The sequence below is a fragment of the Xiphias gladius genome, chromosome 8, assembly GCF_016859285.1.
Source record: "Xiphias gladius isolate SHS-SW01 ecotype Sanya breed wild chromosome 8, ASM1685928v1, whole genome shotgun sequence".
NCBI lineage: Eukaryota > Metazoa > Chordata > Actinopteri > Istiophoriformes > Xiphiidae > Xiphias > Xiphias gladius.
In genome coordinates, this window is record NC_053407.1 from 15,976,811 (window position 1) to 15,996,364 (window position 19,554).

General features: G+C 40.1%; 3 protein-coding genes and 1 long non-coding RNA gene across 5 annotated transcripts in view; 2 read left to right on the top strand and 2 right to left on the bottom strand.

Annotated features, from left to right (window-relative positions):
- otogl (otogelin-like) overlaps nucleotides 1-6,117 on the bottom strand; it is a 27,242-nt gene extending 21,125 nt beyond the window's left edge. The window contains exons 1-12 of the mRNA XM_040133127.1: nucleotides 5,995-6,117; nucleotides 5,492-5,534; nucleotides 5,111-5,156; nucleotides 4,772-4,850; nucleotides 4,567-4,659; nucleotides 3,226-3,380; nucleotides 2,288-2,409; nucleotides 1,819-2,024; nucleotides 1,082-1,206; nucleotides 689-795; nucleotides 454-560; nucleotides 37-162 (exon numbers count right to left, since the gene is read on the bottom strand). Coding sequence (XP_039989061.1) covers nucleotides 37-162; nucleotides 454-560; nucleotides 689-795; nucleotides 1,082-1,206; nucleotides 1,819-2,024; nucleotides 2,288-2,409; nucleotides 3,226-3,380; nucleotides 4,567-4,659; nucleotides 4,772-4,850; nucleotides 5,111-5,156; nucleotides 5,492-5,534; nucleotides 5,995-6,067 — 1,282 coding nt within the window. The 5' untranslated portion in view covers nucleotides 6,068-6,117. The remainder of the gene's footprint in view (nucleotides 1-36; nucleotides 163-453; nucleotides 561-688; nucleotides 796-1,081; nucleotides 1,207-1,818; nucleotides 2,025-2,287; nucleotides 2,410-3,225; nucleotides 3,381-4,566; nucleotides 4,660-4,771; nucleotides 4,851-5,110; nucleotides 5,157-5,491; nucleotides 5,535-5,994) is intronic.
- On the top strand, nucleotides 5,961-13,692 carry LOC120793244. Of its 2 annotated transcripts, none has more exons than XR_005707962.1 (3): nucleotides 5,961-6,249; nucleotides 9,677-9,782; nucleotides 10,173-13,692. It is a non-coding gene; the product is annotated as an uncharacterized LOC120793244 (long non-coding RNA). The 2 variants fall into 2 exon arrangements; XR_005707961.1 differs by lacking the exon at nucleotides 5,961-6,249 and adding an exon at nucleotides 6,398-6,631.
- syt1b (synaptotagmin Ib) lies at nucleotides 8,841-12,741 on the bottom strand. Its single transcript, XM_040133125.1, has 8 exons — nucleotides 12,594-12,741; nucleotides 11,335-11,516; nucleotides 10,733-10,846; nucleotides 10,434-10,601; nucleotides 10,149-10,316; nucleotides 9,646-9,763; nucleotides 9,102-9,235; nucleotides 8,841-9,017 (listed from the first exon to the last, which is right to left on the bottom strand). Exons 1-8 carry the CDS (start codon nucleotides 12,739-12,741, stop codon nucleotides 8,841-8,843), a joined length of 1,209 nt encoding a protein of 402 aa, XP_039989059.1.
- Nucleotides 13,693-15,891: 2,199 nt separating the features above from the next.
- On the top strand, nucleotides 15,892-19,540 carry bbs10 (Bardet-Biedl syndrome 10). The gene is made up of 4 exons (XM_040132733.1): nucleotides 15,892-15,961; nucleotides 16,921-17,120; nucleotides 17,210-18,181; nucleotides 18,352-19,540. Exons 1-4 carry the CDS (start codon nucleotides 15,959-15,961, stop codon nucleotides 19,190-19,192), a joined length of 2,016 nt encoding a protein of 671 aa, XP_039988667.1. The 5' UTR covers nucleotides 15,892-15,958; the 3' UTR covers nucleotides 19,193-19,540.
- Nucleotides 19,541-19,554: the final 14 nt, after the last annotated feature.

A 19,554-nucleotide genomic window follows, 5' to 3' on the forward strand; every position in this document is an offset into this window, starting at 1 on the left:
AGTGAACAGAAGTTAGGAAAGTTTTTGTTTAAATACCATCAGGACAGTAGCAGCCATCCAGACAGTGCAGGTTGGTTCCCAGGCACTCTTTCTCAAATGTACAGGTGGGTGGACAGCAACTGATACAGTCTCTATAGACAAAACTCTCCTCACAGCCATCATCTGCATAGAAACATAAACACCTGAGTCTCACACAAATGCAGATTACAGAACATGAAATACATGTTTACATAATATAAATGTGGGAAATAACTTATCTGTTTTCACTGAGAGAGCTGACCTGTTCCTGGACTAAATCAGCTCTGACATTAAGTTAGATTTTTGTTGATGGTAAATGTTTTTGTAAGAATAAAGCCTATGTTTCAAAAATACACAAAATACAATGAGACACAACATTTTTAATAGCACTGATTTGCCATTTTCCAAGTGTCAAGAGCTGCAGAGGTAACTTACTACAAGAAGGGAAGCTGTCTCTCCACTCCCTTACTGGATATCCAACATGAGAGCAGGCTCGGGTGTACTCAACCAACGCTCGACAAAATGTTTCCTCATCATCAGATCTTGGGGGGGGGGGGGGCACATATAAAATGAACTTGGTTTCTGTAACTGGGCTTAAACCAGCAATACAGAGAAGAGGGTGAAGAAAAAGTTAAAAGTAACAATAGTCAATGCAAGCATTTTTACTTACACACAGAGGTCAGACACACAGCCGGCCACAAAGGGATTTGGGTCAATGTTTTCATGACATGACAGAAACGGAAAGAAGAGAAGCGCACTGCATTTCTCTATGGCATCCTGCACAGATTCACAAAAAATACAGTATCTTGTGAATAACACATGATAACACAATAAACACGATATAATAAGAGAGATCTATAGCAAAACAAACACTGCTGCTCGCCTTTAACATACAGTTTCTTCTGAATTAAAAATAAAAATGTTTATATATTGTAATGCGGTGGGCCTAATTTGCCTAATTAAATTCCAACTTTTGCAGTATGTGAATTGCACTGTCAATGTTCAGCTGGATTGTATGCCAATAGTACTATGGAGTAGAATGCGTGTTTTTTGTGGTTCTTACATCCATGTCTGACTCAGACAGGCAGGGCCCATTGAAGTCAAGAGCTACCGAAGGACAGGCTCTCTCATGAGGCAAATCCACCGCCCAGCTGTTAGCAAACACTGCAGGTTCATCAGTGCGAATGCCTAAAACACACCGTCAACACACATACAATATGTGTGTACACCTGGCACATAGAGTATGTCCAGACAAAAACCACCAGAAACAGATAAAATGCATGGTTTAGCACATACATAGTCTAAAGATACACTTGCTACACCAATCAAACATGCACACATGCATTTCTGATTCTATATTGTCGTCAAACACACTTACATTAGACATTAAATATAGAAGTCTAATAAAAACAAAATAGGAAATTAAGGGGAAATCTGATTAAAACTGTGTATTTGAAAATGCACCATGAAAACTAGTCCGTTGCAGCTTTATAGCCAGAGCCTTCCCACTTGTTTACTCTGTTTCTCTGAGCTCATCCACAGTCTGCTGGACAGCTCTCTGCTCAAACAAGCAGGGGACCGCAGTTCATATTTCTGGTCATCTGAGGAGGAATTATTGCTCCTTCCAGCCATTCAAACCCAGACTATCAGTTCTCCCCGGTCCTTCCACTGTGGTCTCTCCAGGTCCCACCGCTAGCACAATTGGCCCGAATCAATGTTGAGTGTATAATAATAATAACTGAGCGAGTGGGTGCTGAGAGAAGGGATAAGAGGATGTGAGGCCGGTCAGGCCGCTCTTACCACGAACAGTGGTGAGGTCATCGCCAGCAAGGTGGTTGAAGTTCCCACACAGGCCACAGGGGGCACCCTGGTGCTCCTCACTCATCTTCAGGTAGACACCAGAGCCTCCATCCCAGGCCAAAGAGAAGCCAAACACACTCTTCACCAGCAGGTAATCGGCCAGTCGCTCAATAAACACACTGCCTACAGTCTGAGGCAGAATTAGCCTGACATTTCAGAGAGACAGATGCATTAAGAGAGGTCAGGGAAAGTGACCTCTTTGAAAATCATGATAATAATGCCCTAATATGCCTTTCTGGTGGGTGTCGATGGGGTAGTTATTGACCAAGTTGTTTCTTCCCGTTCTGTCTTTACAGTTTTGAAGTTTTATTGAAGAATCTCAAAATCTATCTCTGTCTTTTTCTTTCTGCATCTTTGCAGAAAAAAAACACACACACACACACACACACACACACACACACACACACACCTGCGCCCTCCCTGGTGGACCTGATATCCAGAGATGTGGATCTCCTCCTCATTTGGGAAGAACAAACTGAGAGCTCTTGGGCATGAATACACACTCCCGTCACACACTCTGCTGTTGTGGACCTGAGGAGGCAAGAAAGACGATGGCAGAGAATCAAAGAAAGGGTCAAAAGGTCGATTAGCCACAATCTGTAATTTGAGCTAGCAATCTAAAAAACATAGGTATCTTTCTGGTAATGACACTTCCAGCAACAGCCACAAATGGCTGTTGTGGTATGCCCTCTGAATTGCTGCTACAACAATTTACTTGAGGCTATGATCATTAAACAATTTATGACAGAAGATACAAGGAATAGACAGAGTTAGAAACAAATGACCTTAATTTTAAAGTAATTTAGTAACAAGTAAAGCTGCAATGTTGAATGCAATTTAGCATTATTTGTCAGATTTAAGGACAATGATAATATAAAAATAATATCCTATACTTTTTATTTCTGAAGGCTATCAGCGACTCTCAGACTGGGGCCCATTTGCTTCTACTGAAGACATAAATCTCATAAAACAGACCACAAACATATAGTTAAATCTTCAAAAAGGCTAAACTTCCTAAAAAAGTTGTTAGCAGTTTTTAACAAACACTATTCAAACAGGACTAAAGAGTGTATTTATAGGGGACTTTTTCAAGCTGTGGATTTGGTGCATTATCGAATATTTACAGACTCTTTCACAAACTCCTGTTTGTGAAAGTATTTTGGTTGGTTTAAGTAGTTAAACAGCAATGTAGTGAACTGTCTTACATGATTCTGTGTATTGTTTTAGTTTAATTGGAACCATAGTGTTGCTGTAAGAGATGCATTCTGAGCCAAAATACTACGTATGCGTTAGGGTTAAATACTGGTCAAATATTTCAGTAGGTAATTTCGATCATTATGCTCTTACCCACACCGTGTACTGCGGTGTAGTTGAGTGGCAGTCCTGGGCCAGAATGTAAGAGCAGGTTCCAGGGAAGTAGAAGTATATTCCATCAAATGTTTCATAGTGGTGCTGACCCCACGACCTGCAGATCCCGTCTCTATCCTGGCCCTGGTTAGGTACTGAGAGGAAAATTGGCAATTCACTCAGACAAGATTATTGAAATGATGAAGTGGATCAGTTTCATGTGGTGATAAAAATGAATTCCAACAGATCCAACAAATTAAGAGAGAAAGTCATATCTATTTTATCATCTTTATATCTTTCATCATCTTTTATTTCATTGAACTTATCAGTGGAAAATGAATACCTGAATTTTCTAAGAAGACCTTTGTTCCAGGAATCCCTGTAGCTGGCTAGGCCAAGATGCTGTCTAAGACCCTCCCCAACCTCTGAGGGGGTGGAGGATGGTGACAGTGAGTCACATCTTCTAATCTTTTCAGTGAGTGGTTTGTCATGCTGATGCTAATCCAAAATTATATATTTTGTAAATGATACTTTACATATTTTAATTACAATGATGAAGCTTGATTTTTTTTTTTAAATGAGAAACCTCACTGCTATGGCCCATTTCATACTATTTTCGTTTACTTGAATTTGATAAAAATCCAAGTTCTTAACCTCATTGTACATAATCGAACTCAGGGTTTAATTTCAAGCCAAAGTTCAATTGCAGGTCTCTTAGGAACTATATTGTTTCCAACATGTACGTCACCACTAAATTAATTTGTTGAAATGAAAAGATCTTTAAAATAACCGTGACCTCAGATCTCTTGATATAGCGTATAGGGATCCTGTTCAGAATATAGAAACCAGAAACTTCATCACTCTGCCCTTACCCTATTACCTTAGTTCAAGTGCTTTATCTAAAGTGTGTGTGTGCGTGCATGTGTGTGTATGTGTGTGTGGGTGTGGGCATGTGTGTGTGTGTGTGTGTGTGTGTGTGTGTTGAATTGGAGGGTGGTGGATTTTTATCAACAAAGAGAGATAGAGAGAGATAAAGAGGGAGATCTGGGGAACTCTGATGATTAATGCTAGAGTGTGTGCAGGGAATTAACACTTGCCGAATGATTGGCGAGTATGATGCGCACACACGAACAATCTCATACACGCTTCTTCTTGTATAACTGAGTGCGTAACTGTATACTTTTATTAAAAATTTGTAAGCACGCTAAGCAGCTAGTCCGTTGCAGACCACGAATGGTGCTCGTCAGTCAACCGTAGCATTGCTGCGTGGATGAGATTCCGGCGAATCTGAGCTGACACCAAAGCAAGACATGTAGCTGTGTGTATGTGTGTGTAACTCACTGATCTGGCAGCGGTCTCCCAGTGCCTGGAACTGAGCACAGTCACACACACCACCCTCCTGACACCAGCCGCCATTGAGGCAGCCACAATATTCTGGGAAGGACATGAACAAACTCAAGTTCACTTACCCGAGTCTCTCTGGGTAACGTTAGTTTTAAGGTTCTATGAATTCATCCAGGAATCACTTCATACATAGTGTATTTACCTGAAGAGGCATCTCTGGCTGTGTAGTTGTGTAAAATGCTGCGTGACAGAGTATCCTCCGACAGCAGTGGTCTGTATGTCTTGGAAAACAATAAACAATAAACACTTAGAGCAGTTCCTTAAGTAATTCTCAAGCTTTGACAGCATCATTGACACAGTGCTGTACAGGTTAGTGTACCTGCTGCTGTAAATTAAAAGTTGCATCAGCTTGAGTGGGAGAAAGTTTATGTGTTAGTCAGTGTGTCTCAGTCTTTACAAAGACAGCTTTGTGCCGATTAGGGTGTTGTGTGCATATGGGTGCCCTGACCTCCTCTGGTTCTCTTAGGTGTAGTGTACCTACCTCTTCCCCGAGGAGATCCCGTTTCCTCCGAAGTGCATTAGTCCTTCTGTGCACACACAAACACGCACATTAGTGGGAAGAAACAGTCAGAGGGGAGACTTAAGTGCACTTTAGACCACTTGAATTCAGACTCCAAACTACTCTTTACTGGACCCTCACATGCACAAGTGCACATACACACACTCGTATGCTGTCTCTGTCACATGCTCTAGTGACACAAGCAAAAAGTGCAAATGCATTCATCACTGTCAACCTATGAAACTGTGTAAGAATGACATGAGAAAAAACAACATAGGGATTTTTTTTTTTACACATTACTTTCATATTTCCCACACTTTTAATTACAGAGAATCATTCCTTCCATTTCTTCCTTCGATTTACCTCTGCAATCTTCCTTCTGCCACTGAAAGCCCGCTCTGTGCTCCTAAATGCAAAGTTAGTAAAATGACATTAAATCAATAACCTGTGAAAATAGTTATCAGTTATCTATGTATTATAAAACCATCTTTATAGCTATAGGTAGATCCAGAGGTGCCCGATTCACATCTGTGTCATTTGTAATGATTAAGCAGTGGATGCCACGTTAAGATGTAATATGAAGGAGCACTAAGCGAGAGCAGTTTTATACAATATATGTTTTAAAAGCAAATGATTTCTAACAGGTAAGATAGATAAGCAGAAAGATAGTTTATACTTATAATATTCTAAAATAACTTAATACCTCTAAAGGTATTGTGAATTTATAATATAAATCATCTTTACTACCATTGGTAAACCTGTGACAATCCCTCTGTTTTTAAATGTAGTTCACATCCATATCTCTGTAGACAACTTTACTACGGGACCACTGTAATATTTTGGAGAACTGAAACTGTCAGACTCACCCTCAAGTAACAGCAAGTGGGAGACTGAAAACGACATAAGAAGAAATCGTTTCACTATCCACTTTAAGTTCATTTCAGAGTCCGAAAGGAAGTCCTGCTGAAACGTTAACGGTGCATCTCAATTTGTCCCGGTAGGAAAGGATTTAGGTATGTTTGGTAGCACCGGGACGACGCCTGGTCGTGTCTGGAAAACCTACCTGGTGGCCACAGCCCCCCCCTGAGCAGATGACGAGTAGCCTTCACCTGGTTGGGCAGGTAAGCCTGCACTGCTCTCTGTCATGCCAACATCCTAAACCAGGCTAGGCTAGGCTAGGCTAGCGCGCGCGCACGTGTGTGTGTGTGTATGTGTTTGTGTGTATATGTGTATGTGTGTGTCCGCAGGTCTGTCGCTCCATCACGGAGGTATTCACCTGTCATGTTACGTTAAGTTTCTGGCCGACTGCGTTACCCGGGAGGGACACTTTTGACGCAGATAAACACAAACGGCGAGGCCACTGAGCCGAACTGAGGGCAGGGATTTCAACTCCAGACCGCACATTGCTTTCTAGGTTTGGCAGGAACGGTTTCGACCGTTTTAGGGACACCAACCGGAAATAACGCTAACGTATAATTTATGTGCCACCAGACAGAAAAAACAGTAAGCTAACTCCATAACTTATTGTAATGAAACTATATAAAACTATATAAACTTTACAGGAAAGGCGTAGGCAAAACACACGTGAAATAACGCTAGTAAGGTGATGCTATGTCTAACGTATGAAAAAGGTTAACGCTAGCCAAATTAAAGTTAATGTAAGGTAACCTGACATTAACTTGGCAAAAACTATTCCTTAACAAAAAAAAAACAAAAACAAAAAAACTGTTTGATAAATGTCTTTATTGGGTAAAGTTAAGTTACCCAGAGACCTAATAACCCATCAGAGTTGATTTTGTCTGTGACATAAAGATAGTAAGTAAATCTTAGCTGTCCGACTAAGCTAGCTACTGACTGGTTTAGCTCTATGTTCACCTTTGTACATTTAGCAAGTAAGCTAGCTTTAACGTAACTTACAATGTAAATATAACATTACGTTTGAAAACGAACATTACCTTTCAGATAATTAACATCTCCACGTCTATTCTTATTGTATATAAATTCATGATTGTGATTGTGATTTTGTGTGTGTGTGTGTGTGTGTGTGTGTATATATATATATATATATATATATATATATATATATATATATATATATATATATATATGTTTGTGTGTGTATATGTGTGTGTGTGTGTGTAATTGGGTGAATGTGTGTGTGTTTGTGTGTTTGTGTGTGTGTGTGTGTGTGTGTGGGGGGGGTTAATGGCTAGGCCATACAGGAAGTTCAGGCCCTCTAAAGATATGATGTACTGTGCTTTGGTAAACTGTTTTTCTGAAAACAGAAAATCCTGATTTTCTTTGACCACGAGAGCAGGCAGAGCTGCCATGTCAGTCAGGACAAACATCACACATTATCTAAACAACAGCCATTAGACAAACATGTAGTGAAAACGACAGATCATACAAGATTTCACGATAGAAGATGTACTACATTAATAAAATACATAGGCGTACACAAAGACAAGCAGCAGAGACATACTGCACATGTGCCCAGTAAAAAGTTGGTCCTGACGCATTGTGCTGACACAATAAAAGTAACATATGTAAAATATAATGCAGTCCCGTGCATTGTAGCCCACTAATACTACTGTTGTGATGCTCATAATATTTATTGACTCTGTGGCAGAGAGAAGAATCAACATTCTCTTCTGTTACTTTGTCCATCCTATGTGCAGGGGTGGACAAAATATGAGAGAGGACACACAATGAACTTAGTGTTACTTACTTAATGTTTAAATGCAAGGCTTTACATTTCTTTCTTTACCAAAGATGTGGTACGAAATATTATAAAGTGTGACCACACATAGCATCTACCAATAAACTAGAAAGGAAAGATGATGCTTTACTCCTTATTTCCCATGTAGTATTAATTTACAAATATTGTCTAATTTAACACCATTTCAAACTTAGAAATAAAGTATCACATTAGATGTAAACAACTGAAAATGAAGTGAAGACAGAGGGAAAAAAAAATCAGTTGTATTCTTGTTGCTATTCTGGCCTATTCTGCCATTTTGGATGTGATGCTGCAGAGAAACCTGTCCATCAATTATGATGCCAAAACACTGATCTTAGCATTTCTCTGATTCTAGGCTGTACTCCAACACCACAATCAGTGTACTTTGTTAGCTTTTATAATCGTGATTTATATTGGAAGATGTTCCAATTGGATGGAATGGACATTTTAAGTACATAACTTATATTCAAAAGAAATTATAACAACCAATTATTTAACTAGCATAATGTAACAGTGAATATTTCGAAGGTACTAACATATTAGCAGTCATATGAGGCGCTTATTTCATTATCCTTCTGATTGTCTTTCTCTGCAGGTCCATATTAGGCGTAGTGTGAATGTTTTTCGAACAGCTCAGAACAGATGAAGAAAAGCATACAAAAGTTTTAAAAAGTCTGATATGGTTTAATAGCACTGTACCTAGTGATACATCTTTGTTTAAAAGTCTTTATAGCAGTTTAGGTAGAAGCAGTAGGGAAATATTGTAGGAAGTCCATAATAGTGACTCAGATGGTGTCAAGGGTAAAACGGTATTATTGGGTAAATTTACTCAGTTAAGTAGCTTGAAGGTTTTTAAGGGGAATTAGGGCAGAGATAGAAACATAAATTGGAAGTAGCTGAGGTAAATGCTGCAAGGTTTCATAGCCAACTGGGGTCACAGTTTTATTTCTTGTTGGAAATGAGTGTGTTGAATTAATCCTCCGGTTGGAGGCTATGCCATTGGGCTATGGGCCGCCGGGGGTTAGCCAGCATGTCTGACCAATGGCGTTGTTCAGTCCCAGTGCTGCTACCGCCCAGCAGCACCTTCCCGATGGCGTCATTCTTCCCAATCTTATCATAGTCCAACACAGTCACTGCTATCTGCACCTTCTATAAATGAAAATAACATATAAAAAATGAACTTCTGATGGATGGTATTTGTGTGTATGCATGTGTGTGCACAAACATCTGTACCTCTATCTGTTCACATGGCACTTCAAAGCTGAAAGACTCATTGTAGTAAGGGTTCAAAGTGTTCTTCTTTATCGTTGTTTTCTTCTTCTTGAGTCTTTTCCCATTCTGCATTAAGTGGATTTTCACATAAGGGTCTGATAGAGAGAACGGGTTTTATGTCAGATCAACAGACCAACAGCCTGGCACTGATGTAGTAACTCCATCAGTGAAACACAACATCTATTGTTGTAGCTCCTGATAGTTTCCCCTAAATAGAAACTGGTTGAAAGTGGACACACCACTAAGAGTAATTCTACAGCCTAAATTGTCAACCAGAGCTAACAAATCTGGGCTATTTAGGGTGCACCTAGTCATATTACAAAAAGTACTGATACATATTTATATTTCTTGGTAATAGAAGAGTTAAAAATGATTTGAAGCATTTACTGTGGCACTGAAGTGTCTATACAGAAAAATCTCCAGCAAAAGAATAGTAAAAAGAACTTGACATGAAGCTTGAAATTAAACACAATGTGAATCCAGATTTCATTGCTGCATGATTTACCTGATAATCCACCCACATCCATTTTCTTCAGGTTTTTGGCCTCCAGAATCACCACTGTCAGCTTCCCTGCAGTAGGCACATATCTCAAGGACAAACATATGTCTCCAAGCCGCTCGCTCTGATACAGAGAAAAAGAAGTGAGTATGTTGTTGTATGGCTTAAGTATGGCTTTATGATTATATTTTTTTTTAAATAGTGAAGCTGAAATATCAAGAAGCTGCAGTCTTCCTCAGAGGCAGAGGTGCTGCAAAAACAGGGTGACTGTTTTGTGCAGTATTCTTGGCTTTAAAATGAAGTGTAGATATCAAAACAACAGTAACCTTGTCCGCTAACGAACAAAACACAAATAACTGGCATAAAAGGAAACAAATTAAAGAAAGATTGTGCTTCCCTCTGAATAACAGTTTTGAAAAACCCAAAAGCAAGATTTGTTTGTCTTTCTTGATTTCTTCTTCCCCTTTTTCAAGTTCAGCTCCTTTCCTCCTCTCACAGTGTGCTCCCACCTCCTCTTTCTCTGCCTTCTGCAGGTCCCTCCACTCCTGCAGAGACTGGCTGAAGTCCACACTGCTCATCGGGATCTTCACAGCTCCTATGGCATCATGCTTTGAGAAACGGTCAAAGTCGTACACAGTCATCACCAGTGTCTTCCCGCCCAACTCAGTGTATGGTACCTGTAATACAGAACATGCATCAAAGACAGTAATTTGAATCATAACGTGTTATTTGTAATAGTGAATCCGGTAAGGATAAATAACACATTTTTTATTTATCTTGTAGTTTTAATTTACCTTAAATGTGAAAGTCTCATTGAAGCTGGGTTCAAGGGTCTTTCTGTGAACTTTGGTTTCAAACTTTTTCTTTTTGTCTGGGAGCAGATAGAGTTTAACATAAGGGTCAGAACTACCTCCCACATCCATGGCAGGAAGCTCTGCAGCCTGCAAGATGCCCACTACCAGCTGGAATTTGATAGCAGAGGAAAGTAATACAAAAAAATGAGAATCTGGCTAATTGAAAGTTGGAAGAGCGCGTTAAAATTTGATATTTAGAGTTGGCAGATGGCAGGCAAAAATGAATAGCAGCATCTTACCATATTATCTGTGAAGTTGTAGTCTAATGTGAAATGTAGTCTGCCCAGCTTCTCTTCCTCCTTGGGCTCATTATTTGACAGCTCTGTTTCTTTGTTACCTTCATCTTTCAGCGGCTGCACACACAGAGACACACATACACACAACATACAGTAATCTATGAAAACCTTCTGTCTCAAAATATGTTGGAGCAGCTATTTTTGCTGTGTTCCTACAGTATATTGTATAGTATTATACAGGCAGAGGCAATTAAACAAAGATAATGTGACCATAATGTTTATTTGTTGTTTAAAAGGGACAGGCAAATTTTACACCATCAATGTGTTTAAATGCAACTTATATTTTTGATGACACTCCAAAACAACTAATCTCAGACCTCAATTAAACCACAGCATTGGCGAAAACAAAAACATCCATTAGTTCTAACACACACTGACAGTTTTACTAGTCCGGGGTGACCTGAATGTCATGACTGTGATACATTGGAAGGACGATACATCTGCAGGAGAGAGGGAGACTCTTTGTCTGTGTGTGTGTGTGTGGTTGTGTGTGTGTGTGTGTGTGTGCGTGCGTGCGTGCGTGTGTGTTTGCGTGTGTAGCCTACCTCATTGTAACCTCCATCCATTTCGGTGTCAAACCCTCCCCTGCTCTTCTCTTTTCCCGTTTTCTTGTCCTTTTCTTTGTCCTTGTCCTTCTTTTTCAAGCACTTCTTCCATAAACACACAGCACACGACAGCACCACGCACAAAATCACGATACAAAGGGCAGCAACAGCCCACGATGGCACTGCAAATCCACATGAAACACACACACATACAGTAGATTAGACATGATTAACATACATGCACTCTTAGTCAGCCACTTCAACTCAATGTTAAAAATGTTAACCATAAATCTCCCCTTAACTAGCTTTTAAGTAAGAGATATGACATTTGACACTGTCTGAAAACACTACATACTGTATACAGGCCATGAAAAAAATATCAGGGAAAGGCAATTTGATCCAATCCAGTACTCCTGTAATAAATGCTATTGTCAGAGAGATGTTAATTGTAATCTGTAGTAATTTTTAGTCCATATTTTGTGGTGATGTTATACTGTATTACAGTAAATTGTAAGGTATTGCCCTTTGTCAAATCCATGATGACATTTTTAATGACTTGCAATTTTGATTTTCATTTAAATCCAATATGACATTTTTAATGACTTGCAATTTTGACTTTCTGATATAAATGCACATAGCATTACAAGCAGTATGCATATAAAAGTCTAGCATGTCTGAACTAATGAAAAGGAATATAAGGAAGAACGAAAAGATAATGCACTTCTACCAGGGAGATAACTGTCCTGTATGCACTTTTAAACATAGTCTATCCCATATGAGCAAATACTTGTCTTGCCTTTTCGTATGCAGTGTGACCCTTCCTCTTTCAGTCACATGTTCCTGAAAACAAGACACTTTCAACACCTTTACTTCCTTAGGATAATTTGACATCCAATCATTTTAGTTGTCAAAGAACATATCTGCAATCTTACTTTAACTCTTCAAAAAGCTTTGAGTTTTGGGCCAGGCCCACAGTGCATTCAGTTGAGTACCTTCAGTCCAGTATTTCCAACATGCTACTGTTAAGAATAATTTACATTGTATGAGTTGCTGAGTTGCTGTGTCATTCATATTCCTTTAACAAAGGCTACAGCAGTGTTATTCCCCTCTAATTGCCATGAAGTATACTTTACCGTCTCACATTCTTACAAAATTATCCTCTGGCTCCGGTGCTTGGATATGTTTCCCAAATATACTCTATGTCATAATTATTAACGTTAATCCATGGGGAGGAACATTTAGTTAGGTGTCTAACTCACAGTGGATACTGCGCAGTTCACTCGTGAACTTGTTGGGACTGTGGCCTCCAGATTGTTTTTGGCCTGGGGTGGTTATTGCATTTGGCAAGTGGGTTGCGGTAGCTGGGGTGCCTGGTGCAGCCGGGGCAGCTCGACGGGTCCCAGTCATTATTTGATGATTGACAGAGGTACCAGAATTAAACTGGCTGTGAAACAGAGATGCAGGAAAAGGTGAGTCAGCCCTAAAAAAAAAATGCCAAAATGCAGAATATATAGAACATTATACTTTACTTATTACTTATTATACAAAAAAGAAACAGGTACACTTGTAAACACCCTCCATATGTGCAAAAAACTAAACTGGGGAACCATCTAAACAATCCATCTAATAACACATACAGACCAAAGCAGAGTTACCATAAATTCCACTGAAGGATGTATTTGAGGCAATAATGTGCTTATAGACAAAGTATGACCATTAGTGTTAAATGACTTCTCCTGTTTCTGCTGGTGTGGCACTAACACTTGAACACAGGATATGCAAACCGCAGTCTCTGCCAAACCTACTGACATGGAGGTGAGAGGGAAGGAGGAGAGGAAGGGGAGAGGTAGAGTTGAAGCATCACGCGTGGACCTTTGCTGTTCCACAGTGAGCTGCCAGAGTTGATAATAGTGCCAAGGTCATGTTCAGTGCAGGTTAACAGACTATATGAGAAAAAAGTCTCAAAACCGAGACTTGTCTCCCAAGTGAAATAATGTTTTTGATATGTTATTTTGTATTCTGCAGACATCACAGGTATTGAGTATCTTGGGCTGAATCAGCAGATGTGATCTCACACAGAAGCAGACCGAACTGTTACTGTTAAATATCCTGCTTTTTCAGGATACTTTTCCTTAAAAGATAGGAGCTTAAACAGAAACCCTCATTGATACACTAACAGCAGAAGGAGGAAACAGTAAAATTCAAGATACATCCAAAGGGATGGCCAAAACATGTTACGGTTGTCTGATACTGACCATGTTGTAATGTATTTTTAAAAATATTTCAGATTCTGATGTGCTTTTGTGAAAGTGTAACTAAGTGAATAATTCAAAGATTTTATCTTTTAATATGCAAATATGAAACAGAAAGAATGTACAATTATCAGCTTGTCAAAATGGTAATTATCCGAATATGGTTTACGTACATTAATAAATATATAAATTATCGTCATTCTCTCATTTTTGCTTCAGAGGTGATAACGAATGACGCGATAGTTGCACCATATGGTCCCCCAACCATATGGTACCGTCACTGGAAGATGAAAGCTCTGTATCTCCAAAATGTCATGTAATACACTGAGAGAAAAAAACAGTCTTGTTTATGGCTTGACATCGGAGGACCGTGTAATCTTTCAGTGAAGACAAAAGAAAATCAGTGAAACTGGAGTTATAAATTACCAAATTACCCATGGTGATTGTGTTTTTCTAGCACAGTCTATATTCAGTAAATAACAGAATGATCTGCACAGACCTAATTTATGATATTTACAATCTTTTGTGCATCCGTGGGTTCACACAGTTAGTATTCAGTCAGCACATTCAAGAGAGAAATAAATCAAAGTTGTATAGATGAATGAAAAAAGAGGAAAAATGGTACCAGAGACATACCTGTATTCAGTCGTCTCAGCAGCAGTGTTCAGATTCACATGTACTCCTTTTCCTTACAGAGGGAAGAGGAGGAGAAGAAAAAAATGATAGAACCAGAGAGGTGGATGAAAACAGTGAGGTACAGCAAGTGTCGTAATGTGAGTGCGTTGCCCTTTTGTTTTTGTGTCTCACCAGTTCTTAGACATCAACAAGAGCGGTGCAGGTGTGTGAAAGCGGGATCAAGAGGGAGAGAAAGAGAGAGGGAGGGTAGAGTTGGCGTTGGGATAGGTGGCAATTGCAGCTTGGTCATCTTGTGTAGCTTCCGTGTGTGTGTATGTGTGTATGTTACGTGTTGGGCTGAATGTGTACCTTTCTGGCCATTCAGGTCTCGAGGGACCGCTGGTCCTTTTTTCTCACCCCCCTCCTTTTGCGACCTCTGTCCCGTCCCTACAGGTCACCCTCACTGGGCCACTGATGCATATTCATTGGTGTAGTGACATGGCTTTTTAAAGGCTCGTTAGCATATTGAGAGTTCAGCGATAGAGGACATTTACATTCAGAGTGTACAGCTCTGTGTGTGTGTTGGTGTGCGTGCATCTGTACATCTCGCAGTAGCTGCAGAACTGTCTCATATTGTCTATGTATAGATGATGTTGCCTGATTTAGAAACTTAGGATGTGGTTTCTGCAGCAACACAGAGATCAAGTTCTGGCCCCGCCCTGTTCACCTTGAGGCACCAGAGATACACACAGATACTGTACAGAAGGAGGGAAAGAAAGGAAGTGGGAGGGCGGGCAGGGAAAGATGGAGCTCAACATAACCTCTGTTGGTGACATAGAAATATACACTCGATGGATTTATTTTGCTTAGGACAAACATTTCAGATCAGTCCTTAAAGTAAAAAATTCTGTCATTTTTGTTACACAGTTTGGCGGCCAGTTGACTTAAGACCATTTTGAAATATTGAGCTGACATGATGGAAATCCCACTTTTTGGCTGCAGCACATTTATGTCTGTAGTCAGTTAAGCTTTATTTATTGATTGAGGAGGTCACATTGAGATAAAGATCTCTTTTACAAGAGATAGGCTACATGAAAACAAATTACATATCGCAACAGGACAGTTCAGTCAGACAAAGTAGCCATCACACTAGCACACTTTGTAAAACAAACACTTTGTTTTGGAGTTTATTCCAGCAGTAAGGTCAGTGGCACCAGACACCAGTCTTCCCCAGTTCAAAGTTGGTATGAGAAACTTTAATAGCTAATCTGTGGCTATTACCTAGTGTCACCGACATGCACATTAAACCTGAAATGAAGTAGTTATATGGAATTCAGCATGCTGCAATTTCTCTAATGTAGGCTATTTTTCTACACCTAGCAGCACTTTTATTAGCCCTGTACAGGCATAGATAGTAGGGGAAGACGTGTGATGTGAACATCCAGACTGGCACACGCAGTCAAATAACATTCTCACGGCAGTAAGCACATATTCACATCATAATTATCACAAACAAACGTTATGTGATACTTTCACACGTGCATGTTAAAAGGAAAAATATATGGAAAGCAAAGAAGAAGCCCCGTTCATTTACTTATACAGTATAACAATGTACAACAATGCGATTGGTTTTAGGGATAGAAAAACAATCTATACCTCCACACGCTCGGTGGCAGTAAAATAAATTGAATCTCCACGACGAACCACAGAAGAAGCCTCGTCTCTAGGATACAGAGGAAAGCGTTCCCGCTGGACTGATGGTGAGTTCTCTCAGATTTAAGCATTTCGTACATGGAGAAGAACCGGTTGTTTCGGGTTATCTGACGATGCGTTCATTTCAAGGCTTTGTAATAAATAAAGCTCACTTGAGTCCAGAATGGACTCGTTAGCGTTAGAATTTAGCTAGCTGCCTAGCTAGCAGATGCTAGCGAGATCTACGTAGCTTACAGTCTATGGTTAGTCGTAATCACAGTTTTCTAAGTAAGTACTGTAACTGCACTGAAATATATAAGTATAATAGAACAACATTGTAAGGTTTTTAGCCAGAGTCTGTGCTAATTTGTAGACCCGCTGAAGCTAAATGAAAGTGTAATGTGCAATTCTTCGTTCAGATTTCCATAGCATGCTTTCATTGAATTGTCACACATTGTAATCATGCAAGCAACACATTATATACCGTAAATAAAGTGTGTCTGCCACATTTATGCTATATTGAATAATATATTACAGCATGATAAAGATGATATATTGTTTAGATAGTATATAGTAGATATACCATATTATGCTGTGAACAGATATTACTGTAGAAAGTATTTATCATGAGTAATGCATTCTCAGTATGTTTACTGTTGTTGCTTGTGTGTGAGACGGAGAACGTGGTTCTTAAAATATAAGCGAAGATCCTAAATACACATCGGTCTAGCATCAAATGGTGATTAAACACAGTTCTAGGTTTTCAGTTATGCCAACTTTTGGACATTTTGAGCCAATAACATTTGAATGCCTCTGTTATGTTGAGTTTCACATGATGAGCCATGTTATATTTGGACGTTGAATGTAACACTGAATCCAAAGAGTGAGTAAAAAATCCTGGGTTTGTTGATTGTATGAAAAAAAATGTAAGAAGTTGGTTTTTTTAAATTTATTTATTTATTTTTTTTCTTGCAGTTGACAGTTTAAACCCTTGCCTCTTTTAAATCTGAGCCTGTGTGCCTTCCAGGGTGTGAGGAAGCTGCCGGTGGAGCATGTTCACCTCAAGGATGTCCTGCAGACAGTATGTGTACTGGAGGCAGTTGTTCTCCGCAGTTTTGGCCCAGAGGGAGGACAGGTGCTGTTCACCCGAGACACAGGACAGGCTATGTTGAGCCGCAGTGGGACCCGCATTCTGACAGCACTGAAACTTGAGCATCCACTCGCTAGGTAACACAAAAACATTTACGCTTTCACTGTGATGATATTTATCTTGTGTCATTTGTGTTTGTATTGTATTTGTGTGTTCCTCCTTTTAGGATGGTGGTCGACTGTGTCTGGAAGCATAGCACTGTAACAGGCGATGGATCCAAGACCTTTATCCTACTGCTGGCGTCATTACTACGGATGATTCATACACTCGCCTGCAAGGAGCCTAATGTGTCACACACTTACAACTCCAGGAAAGCAGCAGAGGCTGCCACTGCCAGGCGCTTGGCTGATGAACTGCTGGTATTTGTATTGGAGGAAGTGAAGGATCTCATTGCTATAGGAGTTGTTCCTTATGGATTCTGTGTTTCGTGGGAGGATTTCGCAAAAGCACAGTCACCAGGTCACACAAACAGTCACTGTGTTCAAAAACTGCTAGTGTCATTCTTTCACACTCGTCTTGGTCACACCCACTGTGACTTCATAGGCAACTTCACCTGTGAACTGCTTAAGCACTTTAAAAATGACCTACCTTCCTCAGCACTTCAGTTTGTAATTGACAACTTCCCTGCACTGCATACACCTGTCTCAGGCTTCCCTATTAGCTGTTCACGTTTGATTGAGGGGCAGGTCATTCACAGGGACTTTGCTATGCCCTGCCCTCAGACTGACCACCAGCCAGTAAAAGCTGTAGTTTTCACCAGGTACCTGCAGCCAAAATTGCTCAGTGCAGGAGATGTGCTTGAAGTGGGATGTGGAGGCCATGTGATGGAGGACAATTCAAGGAAAGAGAAAAGTATTGTGGAGTTAAGTGCCTGGTCAGAAAGGTCACTAGAATGTGCTATTGCAAACCTACAGTGTTTGGGTGTCTCTGTGCTTCTGTCTGCAGTTAAACAGTCTGCTTCTGTCCTGGCCTTAGCTGCACAGGCAGAGATGTGTGTTGTGGAGTGTATAAGTGAAGATGAGCTATCTCTCTTTGCCCAGCTAAGTGGGACCAAACCTGTCTCCGACTGCTGGATGATTGAACCCTTGAATGTTGCTACTCTGACCTTCTGCCGCCCAATACTACTGGGAGTCCATAGGTATGATAAAGTGTCGCTCTTTCTCACTCATATACATATAGAGTCACAGAGATACATAAAGCAAACAAAGAAATACACTTGCAAACATCACAAGGCTTTTATTATCACTGTTTTCTTCATCTGGTTTCATTCATGGAAATCAAAATTGAACTCTTTTATCTCTTTCACAGATATGTCCATGTGGCTTTCCATGATTTAGCGGAAAGGGTCATGATCAGTCCCTGTAGTCTGGTCATTTGTGGCCCAGGGGAAGGGCAAACAGACCAGTATGCATGTGCAATTCAAGATGCTATCCGCATGCTACTTACAACTTGCAAGCCCACGGGTATGACTCCAACTACAGCTTCAGAAAAGACCTCGCAGTCGTACAAAAGCACATCTTTATATACAGATGATCATTCTGATAAAACCGCCTACACTTCCTCCAATGCAACTCCCTTCCAACAGGGTGTGTTGGAGCCAGGCTGTGTTATACCTGCTGGTGGGACATTTGAGTTTCTCCTAAGTCATGCCCTGTTACAACATGGCCGCAGTCACCCAGTTTCTGGTGGCACAAATATGGGTATCCCTGCTGTTTCCCAGCTCTTGGCAAATGCCCTACTAAGTGTGCCCCGGCAGATTTACTTCCACAGTCCACAGCGTTTCCTGCAGATTCAGGCCAGGATCCTGAGTTTTATTCCGACTCATTCCCACACTTTCAGCCCCCAGTGCAAACAAGAACACAACATAAGCCTCAGACAGTGTTGTGGTACTAGTGAATATACTGTAAAGGATGATAAACTAAGCATGCCTTGTTGTAGAAAGGCTGACTTGTCATCAAAAGTTTTTATGTTGGAGTCGGGCCTTGAATCTGTCTCTTTTAAATATCAGCTGCTTCTGGCTGTGCTGCAGTGTGTCACAAGTCTTCTCCGGGTGGACGCTGTGCTGTGTACACACACTGCCTTACACACACAGTCACATAGACTCCCAAACATTTCCTGGGAGGGCACAGAGGATGAGGCTGAGGAGTGAGATTATATTGTATCCTGTGATGAAAACCGTAAACATATTTCTTCTTATTAAGGTGTCATTCAAAAGTTGGGGGAAATAATTTGAAATTTATTGCAGGTTGCTACAGCAGTATTCGTTTGTCTCACTGCAATATATTTGTAATCTATTTATTTGTAATGCAAGTGTTTTGCACTCCTACAGAGGTAGTAAATTACATTTCATGGCAGTACTGTTTTGTAATCCAGTGTATATGCCAATAAAATTTTAAGGTTCTGTACCATTCTGTCTTGAATCAAGGCTAGGTTTGACAGTAACAGTAAAAAGAAAAAGACTTAGTGTTAATCTCTGTATAGTACAGAATACGCAGTTGTTATCAAATAATT

Coding starts and splice junctions, on each gene's coding strand:
- syt1b (XM_040133125.1), bottom strand. CDS start 12,741: ATGACTGGGACCCGTCGAGCTGCCCCGGCTGCACCAGGCACCCCAGCT. Junction 10,602..10,732: donor ACAACTTCACAGATAATATG/GTAAGATGCTGC, acceptor ATCAAATTCCAG/CTGGTAGTGGGCATCTTGCA. Junction 10,317..10,433: donor ATGAGACTTTCACATTTAAG/GTAAATTAAAAC, acceptor TCTGTATTACAG/GTACCATACACTGAGTTGGG.
- bbs10 (XM_040132733.1), top strand. Junction 17,121..17,209: donor CTTGAGCATCCACTCGCTAG/GTAACACAAAAA, acceptor TCCTCCTTTTAG/GATGGTGGTCGACTGTGTCT. Junction 18,182..18,351: donor ATACTACTGGGAGTCCATAG/GTATGATAAAGT, acceptor TCTCTTTCACAG/ATATGTCCATGTGGCTTTCC.